Consider the following 9,997-nt stretch of genomic DNA (forward strand, 5'->3'; position numbering starts at 1 on the left):
GTCTAGTCAGTAGTCCTGACAGAGTGGTTTCCAGACTCTCAGCATCAACACAGCAAGAGACTTTCTAGAAATGTGAATTCTTGGGCTCCATCCAAGAACCAGAAATCTGGGACAAAGCCCAGAAATAAGTGTTTTATCATGCACACTAAAGTTTGAGAACTGCTGGTTTAATTCATCAGGGCCGAAAGCAAACCAGACTTTTAGGGCAGAAAGAATCTGACTATAGAAAATGGGTACAAAATGACAAAATTTAATGGTAGGAATGTTTATACAACTATGTAACAGAAATATGTATAAAGTATGTATAATATATAATATACACAGGGTGCCAAAAAATGTATACAGATTTGTAATACCAAGTCACATCTGACCTCTGCAACTGAGAGGTGCTCGCCATGACTTATATTCACCACTGCTCTCAGTATATGCTGAGTATTATAATCACAGTTTCCCTTTCTTAAAATGTGTATACATTTTTTGGGAACCTACTGCTATCCAAATTTTCTATAATACTGGAAATGTCATAACAGTAACAATATTTATTACTTGCATTTATAAAAGTTTTATCATAATTGTTTTCAATTTTCACTTTCCGAACAAACTCTGCTTGTCACTAACCCTATTAAAAAATCATAGTAGAAATTATTATCCTATAAGAAAATTGAGGCTTAAATAAATTAAGTGATTTTCTTAAATACGCATAGCTAATGTGTAGCTGGAGTTCAAATATAAATTTTCTAAGATCAACTTCAAATTTTTTAGTTGGGCCTGGTGGCTGATGCCTGTAATCCTAGAAGTCTGGGAAGCTGAAGCTAGAAGACTGCTTGAGCTCAGAAGTTTGAGACCAGCCTGAGCAAGAGTGAGACCCCCATCTCTACTACAAATAGAAAAAAAGAGCTGAGTATTTTGGCGGGCGCCTATAGTCCCAGCTACACAGGAGGCTGAGGAAGAAGATCTCTTGAACCCAGGAGTTTGAGGTTGTTGTGAGCTATAATGATGCCATGGCACTCTACTGAGGGTGACAAAGTGAGACTTCATTTTGAAAAAATAAAATCAGGCTCTTTCCCTATTATTGTGCAGTACATATGATTGAATATCATGTGTTCTTATGAAACTATGAAAAAAGACGCATTCAAATATAAAAAGAAGAACGAGTTCCAATCGTTCAAAGTTCCAAAGATCAGGGAGAGAATACTCCCTAGTTCATTCTATGAAGCCATTAACACCCGACACCTTTGGAACTTCGAGTTCCAAAGATCAGGGAGAGAATACTCCCTAGTTCATTCTATGAAGCCATTAACACCTGATACCAAAGCCAGGAAAGGATGCAACAAAAATACTATAGACCAATATACCTCATGAACATAGATACAAAAGTCTTCAATAAGACACTAGCAAACCTAATCCAACAACACAACAGAAAGAAAATTCACCACAATCAAGAGAACTTTACCCCAGGGATGCAAGGATCTACACATGCTAGTCACTAAGTGTGATTTACCACATGAACAGAATTAAAAACAAAAAACATATCATTATCTCAATGGATGCAGAAAAAGCATCAATAAAATCCAGCATCCCTTCATGAAAAAACTTTTAACAAATTAGGCATAGAAGGAACATATCTAAAAAATTAATAAAAGCCACATATGACAAACTCATTAGTCACTATTATACAGAATAGGGTAAAGTAAGAACTGGAACAAGTCAAGGATACCCACTATCCCCACTTCTATTCAACATAGTACTGGAAGTCCTAGCAAGATCAATCAGGCAAGAGAAAAGACAAAGGGCATCCAAATCAGAAAAGAAAAACTCAAATTATCTCTGTTTGCTGATGTTTCTTATAAACCTAAAAATTCCTCCAAAATATTCCCTGACTGGAACAATGAATTCAATAAAATCTCAGGTTACAAAATCAACATACATAAATGAGCAGCATTTGGGAGCCAATGACCAAGCTGGGAACCAAACCAAGAACTCAGTCCCATTTACAATAGCTGCAAAAATTTTAAAATACCTAGGAATATACTTCAGCAAGGAGGTGAAAGATCTCTCCAAGGAGAACTATAAAACAATGACGAAAGAAATCACAGTTGCCACAAACAGAAAAGCATCCCTGCTCATGGACTGAAAGAGTCAATATTGTAAAAATGACCATGCTGTCCAAAGTAACCTAAAGATTCGATGAAATTCCTATCAAAATACCAATGTCATTTTTCACAGAACTAGAAGAAACAATCCTAAAATTCATATAGATCCAAAAGAGACACTGTGTAGCCAAATCAATCCTAAGCAAAAAGAACAAAAGCAGGTATCACATGCTGGCTTCTAATAAATGATGCTGGAAAATTGGATAGCCATATGCAAAGAAATGAAACTGCATCCTATTTCTCACTATATACAAAATTTAACTTAAGATGGATTAAAGACATAAATATAAGACCTGAATCCCTAAAAACTCTAGAGGAAAACCCAAGAAAAATCTTTTGCACAAAGGCTCAGGGAAAAAAATTATTACTAAGACCCCAAAAGCAAATGCCAACAAAACCAAAAATGAACAAATGGGACTTAATTAAACAAAAAATCCGCAGAGCAAAAGAAATAATCAACAGAGTAAACATAACCAAAAGAATGGGAAAATTATTCATAAACCATTCATCTGACAAAGCACTAATATCCAGAATCTATGAGGTGCTCAAACAACTTAGCAAGAAAAAAAAACATTAAAAGTGGGCAAAAGATCTGAACATTTTTTCAAAAGAGGACACTTGAATGACCAAAAAACATATGGAAAACTGCTCAACATCACTAACCATCAGAGAAATGCAAATTAAAAACATAATGAGATACCATCGTACTCTAGTAGAATAGCCATAATTAAAAAGTAAAAACACAAATAGATGTTGATGAAAATGCAGTGAAAAGGGAACATTTACATGATTTTTATGGAGATATAAATTAGCACAACCTTATGGGAAACAGCATGAAGATTTCGCAGAGAACTATCAAAATAGATCTACCATTTGATCCAGCAATCCCACTACTGGCTACCTAACCAAATGAAAATAAGTCATTACATCAGAAAGATACCTGCACTTGGACATTTATTGTAGCACAATTCACAATAGCAAAGATACAGAATCAACCTAAGTGTTCAGTAACTGATGAGTGAATAAAGAAAATGCAGTGTACACATATACCATGAAACACTTTACTCAGCCATAACAAAGAACAAAGTAATGTCTTCTTCAGCAACCAACATATAACTAGAGGCCATTATCCTAAGTGAAGTAACTCAGGAACAGAAAATCAAATGTGGTATGTTCTCTCTTATAAGTCAGAGCAAAACTATGGGTATGCATCATCATACTGAGGGTGCTGGAGACTCCGAATATGCTAGGGTGGGAGGGGGGTATGGAAGAAAAATTATCTGTTGGTTACAATGTCTATTATCCAGGTGATGCACATCCTAAAAGCTCAGACCTCACTGCTATACAGTACATCCTAATGTAACAAAACTGCACCTGTACCCACTACATATACTGAAATTTTAAAAAAGAAAAAGAAAAGAGAGAGAGAAAACAGTTTCTGATGCATCTTACAGAAGGCATGCTTACATTTGCCTTTTATTACTGAATTTCTATACATGACCTATTAAGGCCCAATGGAGAACATGTTCTAATAACATATTCTCAGTGTTTACTTATAAACATGTTTCTCTGTCAACTCTTCCATTCACTGAAAGAAAACAGTTTATTATACACCTTAAAGAAAGCATGTTGTCCAGTGCAGTGGCTCACACCTGGAACACCAGCACTCGGGAGGTTATGGCAGGAGGATAGCTTGAGGCCATGAGTTTAAAACCAGCTTGAGCAATACAGCAAGACCCCATCTCTATAAACAGTAAAAAAAAAAACTTATCTGGGCTTTTTAGTCTGCACCTATAGTCCCAGTTGCTTAGGAGGCTGAGGCAGAAGATTACTCGAGTCCAGAAATTCAAGGTTACAGTGAGCTATGATTGAGCCACTATACTCCAGCCTGGGCAGTAGAGAGAGATCCTGTCTCCAAAAAAGATTTTCTTAATTTAATAAAAAAAAAAAAGAAGGAAAGAAAAAGAAAGCATCCTTATACTTACTGTTAATTGCTATCATTGCTGATTTCTCTATTTGGCATACTAGTGCCCCATGGGGAAAGATATTATAAATGTTGGCTTAGAAAAGTGTTGTGAAGCACTTCCCATTCACTGAAAGAAAGCTTACAATGAATCTTTGGGAAAGCATGCTTACATTTGCCTGTTATTGCTAGATTACTCTCTTTGGCCTATTAGGACCCAAAAGAAAAATAAACATGTTCTATTAACATTAAAAAACAGGAAAGCATTATAATGAGAATAAAACATAAGAAGTTTTCCACAGACATCTTCTATCCTTTGAACAGACAACTTTTTCAAGACAAGGGTACAATTTTTTTTGCTCTTTTATATTTTTCACTGTGTTAAGTCTCAAAAACAAAAGCCCTTAAATGACAATATATAAGCCTAAAGTGAATACAGCAAAGATAATAACATCAGGGCTGACAGTCCAAGAGGAACAAGTATAGTATAAATAAATGCTTAGAAACTACACAAAATGTCACCAAATAATACACTATAATACACTACCCTAGACATCTCACTCTCTGTCATTTCAATGGTTAAAAGAACTCTCAAATAATCTATTCCTGGATTCTAAAACTACACTTTCACAAAAAGGTCTGCTCTAGCAGGAAATGCACTTGGCACTATCTGACTCGCACAAAGCTAATTTAGCCAGTCTTAAAAGATTCAATAAATATGTACACATTCTCTCCCATGGGTTCTTAAATTTACCCTCTAGCAGAATCTCCTACACTGTACAGCTCTAAAATAGTTGCAATGATTCCTGGACCCAATCTACAGATGATCTTGTATTAGGGCCCAGTGTGGATTCTGCATTAGAAATAATGTTTAATAAAATCCATTCTTAATATTTTTTTAGAATTTACAATGGAGGTAAATTAGTTTAGAACTGCATAGAACATATGCCCTCTAGAATCTCACGTATTTTTTAATGCTTTAAATTGAAACATGGTAATTGTACATATTTGGGAGTACAGAATCTAACAAATTTTATTTAAAATTTCAAAATAGCATGTATAAGCAACCCTCAATTTAACACGAGAGCTTATCTTCAATGCCATCTTAATTTTATTACAATTTCCTAATAACTTTTCCCTAAAATAGGCATGAGGAGTAAGAAAATTATTCATCCATCAGTTTAAGGGGCTTATTTAAAAAATACAAAGGTACATACATTCAATAAAATACTATGACACTCTCCAATACTAATATGGAATGAGTTCCAAGATTAAGTACAAAACAAAACAAGGTGCAGAACAGTGTGTGTAATATATTTACTGCCTGTAGGGAGGAGGAATGCCCAAAACACATATCATCACTTACATGTGGAGACACATGAGAAACTAGGAACACTGGCTGTGTATAGGGAGAGAAGTGAGAAGAGGGCAGAGGTTTGAAAGGAAGCCTTTTCACTATACATCATCGTTGCCTTTTAAATTATCTACCATGAAAAGAATGGGGGAAAAAAAAACAAACAAAAAAATGGATTATGTACCATGTCCAAGTATTTACTCAAGAGAGAAAAAAAAAAAACTTCCTTCTTTTGTTATTCTGTCATACAGCTGACTAATCATCTGAGCTCATTACTTCTTTCCTGGCATTCTATCATCAGTGTATAATGATCTTTCCTCAAATCTACTCAATATTCACTTGGCAGTCAACAGTTAAGCTACCTGACTTCTATATGGTTTTTAGTTATGACAGCCTTTATAAGAACGTTAAAATGAGACTGCCTGTAGATTCCAAAGTTGCTAAGTGGAAAGAGATTCCCGTAGCAGATCTAAAAGTGCTTTTTTTTGAGAAGGGTCACATTCTGTTTTCAGGAATAGAGTGCAGTGGTATCATCATAGCTCATGTAGCCTCCAATTCACTTGAGGGGTCAAGTGATCCTCCTGCCTCAAGCTCCTGAGCAGCTGGGACTACAGGCAGGTGCCATAATGCTCAGCTAATTTTTCTATAAGGTATCATTATGGTGTTCATATTGGTCTTAAACTCTTTCAAATAATCATCCAGCCTCAACCTCCCAGAGTGCTAGGATTATAGGAGTGAGCCACGACACGTGACCAGAAAAAGTGCTTTTAAAACAGACCACAAGGGCGGGCCTGTGGCTCAGTGAGTAGGGCACCGGCCCCATATACCAAGGGTGGCAGGTTCAAAACCAACCCAGGCCAAACTGCAATAAAATAATAGCTGGCACTGTGGCGAGTGCCAGTAGTCCCACCTATTTGGGAGGCTGAGGCAAGAGACTCACCTAGCCCTGGAGCTGGAGGTTGCTGTCAGCTGTGTGACGCCGCCACAGCACTCTACCGAGGGCGATAAAGTAAGACTTTGTCTCTAAATAAATAAATAAATAAAACACACCACAAGAGAAACTAGGTGTTCTAGTTAATAAATTATTCTGGATTTTAAAAAGTCTTATATTTTAGAGATGAAGTTTTGTGTCATCTTTAATACACTCTTAATTGACTCTCAAGACCCAAATGCTAAGATGTGTTAACATTTATTTATATCTGAGTTAAAACAGATATGATTTATAAATTAACTTGATAAAAGGCAAAGTAGCTTATACCTGTAATCCCAATTTGAGACCAGCCTGAGCAAGAGCAAGCCCCTGTCTCTACTACAAATAGAAAAATTAGCCCACTGTGGTGGTGGGCACCTGTCACCCCAGCTACTCAGAAAGCTGAAGCAAAAAAATTGCTTAAGCCCAGGAGTCAAAGGTTTTTGTGAGGTAGACTGAGGCCATGGCATTCTACTCAGCTGACAGAGTGAGACACTTGTCTCAAAAAAAGAAAAAAAAACCCAAACCAAAAAACTCAAAACATATTCTTTTTCATAAAGGAAAATATAAGAGAATGAAACTGAAATAAATACATCCATACTCTTACCTTCAAAAATCTCTCATTAGTCAATAGTGCAACTTGCTTTTCTGAAGCTTGATTGTCCACGTACCTATAATTTCACCATCCCATACACGAAAAGAGAAAATTAAGCATTAAACATATTTAAATAGCATACTGGGAAAAAGAACTACCTAGATTGGTGGCCAGATTTTTTTCATTTCTTCTCATAAATTCAAGCTGACAGTCACAGTATAATGGTAATTTCTAACTCCTTAAATCAGCTGTACTTCATAGTCTGCTAGTCCAATTCTAATCATAAACAAAGGCCATAAAACCACAGAAATAAAAAATGTTATTTCTAGGCAGCGACTGTGGCTCAAAGGAGTATGGCACCGGCTCCATATGCCAGAGGTGGCAGGTTCAAACCTAGCCTGGGCCAAAAACTGCAAAAAAAGTTATTTCTAAAAAGAAATAATAAGAGAACTTCCAAAATTATGTCCCTTTTTAATTTTTTTCTTTTGGCCAAATTGTAAAATTCAACAAGGAAAATCTCACAATTAAAAACAGAACAGCAAAATAAAAAGGTTATTATTCCTTTCCCACTTTAGAAATAAATGAATCTGGCTGGACATGGTGGCTCACACCTATAATCCCAGCACTCTGGGAGGTTGAGGTGAGTGGATTGTTTGAGCTCAGGAGTTTGAGTCCAGCCTGAGCAAAAGTGAAAGCCGGGTGTTGTGGCAGGTGCCTGTAGTTCTAGCTACCCGGGAGATTGAGGTAAAAGGATCATTTGAGCCCAATAGTTTGAGGTTGCTGTGAGCTATGATGTCACAGCACTCTACCAAGGGCAACTGAGTGAGACTGTGTCTAAAAAAAAAAAAAAAAAAAGGCTCGGCGCCTATAGCTCAACCGGCTAAGGCGCCAGCCACGTACACCTAAGGTGGCGGGTTCGAATCCCCAGCCCGGACCCGCCAAACAACAATGACGGCTGCAACCAAAAAATAGCCGGGTGTTGTGGCGGGCGCCTGTGGTCCCAGCTACTTGGGAGGCGGAGGCAGGAGACTCGCTTGAGCCCAGGAGTTGGAGGTTGCTGTGAGCTGTAATGCCACGGCACTCCACCCAGGGGGACAGCTTGAGGCTCTGTCTCAAAAAAAAAAAAAAAAAACAAAGAAAATGAATTTGAGATCCCTTATTTTGTCCCAAACTCTAGTAAAAGGTATATTATATATGTACTTCTTTTTTTACCTCCTAAATGATGGAAGACGTCGGATGTTTTCACATTGATTAACTGATAAAAAATGTATTCTTCTTTTGGCTTCTGGGAGATTACAGCATAGGACACTTAAGGGCTGGGAAAAGAAATGTTCCAATAGAGAGAGCTGGAAGAAATGTAAAGATTAAATTCTGTATTTTGGCAGCAAATCTTTTGCTTTATGTCTACTCAATTTAAGGTTTTGTTTTAGGAGAAGAAGTTATTTATGGCACTAATACACATACTTAATAATATGACAATAACAGCAAAAAACATAAATGGTGATATAACTAATATTTAAGGCTCCAATTTTGTGGACAAGGTCAAGAAATGGCAATCTCTGAGATATAAACCCAAAGAAACTAATATAAACAAGACAGATCTTCAGATGCAACTCACAATAATTGTAAATGTGGTGGGGATGGAAATGAGGTGTGACCTTAGGTGCCCCAATACTCATAAGACAATACCAATCTAAAATCAGTGTAAAAACTGGTCTGTTACAATATGTGAAAATGCTACAATGGTAGAATGGTACAGATTCAAAAGAATAATGAAAATTTATCTTTTTAAATTTAGTTTTATTACATAGAGGAAAATATGGTACAGTCTCTGGTAAATATATGTATTCTAACCAAGAGAATGCTGTGGCTTACATGGCAGAAGTGAGGATGGTATCTTTCAGAGTCTAACATAACTTGTAAGACAGAACTCATGAGACTACCCAAATGTTTATTATTCTGATTTTAAGCAACTTTCAGCATGACCAGTTTGTTTTTTCAGATACCCTAATACTGGAAAGACGGTTCTTTAGATAGTGGAGAAAACACATTCTGGTCACTGTAAAATAGCATTCCCCACCACAAATTAATACATTAGCTTACTAGGACAGATACTAGGTGGGTATTTGGTTGGCATGCATTAGCAATCTTGAACTTGATTCCTGCTGGCTGAACTGATAACCAATTTTTGAGACTACAAAGCTGAAGATCAGATACCTGACACTAGCAGTGGTTCTCAACCTTCCTAATGCTGTGATGTATTTTCATTGCTAAAAAGGGGGGGGTCACGACCCACAGGTTGAGAACTGCTGCACCAGAGGAAATCCTCTAAATTAGTCCATTCTGTAAGGCTATAAGGCAAAAGGCCAGCCTGACTTAGAAACAAATACAAAGTAGAAAGCAACTGTTCATATGAAGTGCTACATTATTTTTCCACATATTAGCATAATTTCATTTCTTAATTATCATTTCCAATTATAAGAAGGTGGTAATATTTATTTCAGTGTTAACACTACTTTTTAGACACAAGAAAAAGAAAAACCAAACAAGATAAGGGACTTGCTGGAGAAGAGGAGTGGGAGTAAGTCACCTGAGTTATAGTAGAGCTAGAAATAGGATAAGAACTCAATATCACTTAATAATTTTATTCAAATATGGATAAATAAGTTGGGTAACATACCTACCTAATGAGGCAAAGCTTCATTAAACATATACAGGGGTCCTCAAACTTTTTAAACAGGAGGTCAGTTCACTGTCCCTCAGACTGTTGGAGGGCCAAATTGTGGGCCTAGGATGAGTCGGCTGCTAAGCAGGACAGGCAGCGGCAGCAAAAACACCCAGTGGGCCAGATAAATGTCCTGGGCGGGCCACATGTGGCCCGCGGGCCGTAGTTTGAGGACCCCTGATATACAGAATGATTATATGCCCTGTTGCACCTCCTAGAAATCAGGAATTAAAAATA

The 9,997-nt window shown here is 36.9% G+C and overlaps 1 protein-coding gene across 5 annotated transcripts in view; it reads right to left on the reverse strand.

The window, feature by feature from the left end:
• Positions 1-9,997, reverse strand: part of ORC3 (origin recognition complex subunit 3) — a 69,176-nt gene that overhangs the window by 32,788 nt on the left and 26,391 nt on the right. For all 5 annotated transcript variants that reach the window (XM_023508982.1, XM_003803426.2, XM_023508981.1 and 2 more), the window contains 2 exons: positions 8,248-8,381; positions 7,048-7,111 (listed from right to left, as the gene is read on the reverse strand). In XM_023508982.1, coding sequence (XP_023364750.1) covers positions 7,048-7,111; positions 8,248-8,381 — 198 coding nt within the window. The remainder of the gene's footprint in view (positions 1-7,047; positions 7,112-8,247; positions 8,382-9,997) is intronic.

The sequence above is a fragment of the Otolemur garnettii genome, unplaced genomic scaffold, assembly GCF_000181295.1.
Source record: "Otolemur garnettii isolate 467f Iridium unplaced genomic scaffold, OtoGar3 scaffold00303, whole genome shotgun sequence".
NCBI classification, from domain to species: Eukaryota; Metazoa; Chordata; class Mammalia; order Primates; family Galagidae; genus Otolemur; species Otolemur garnettii.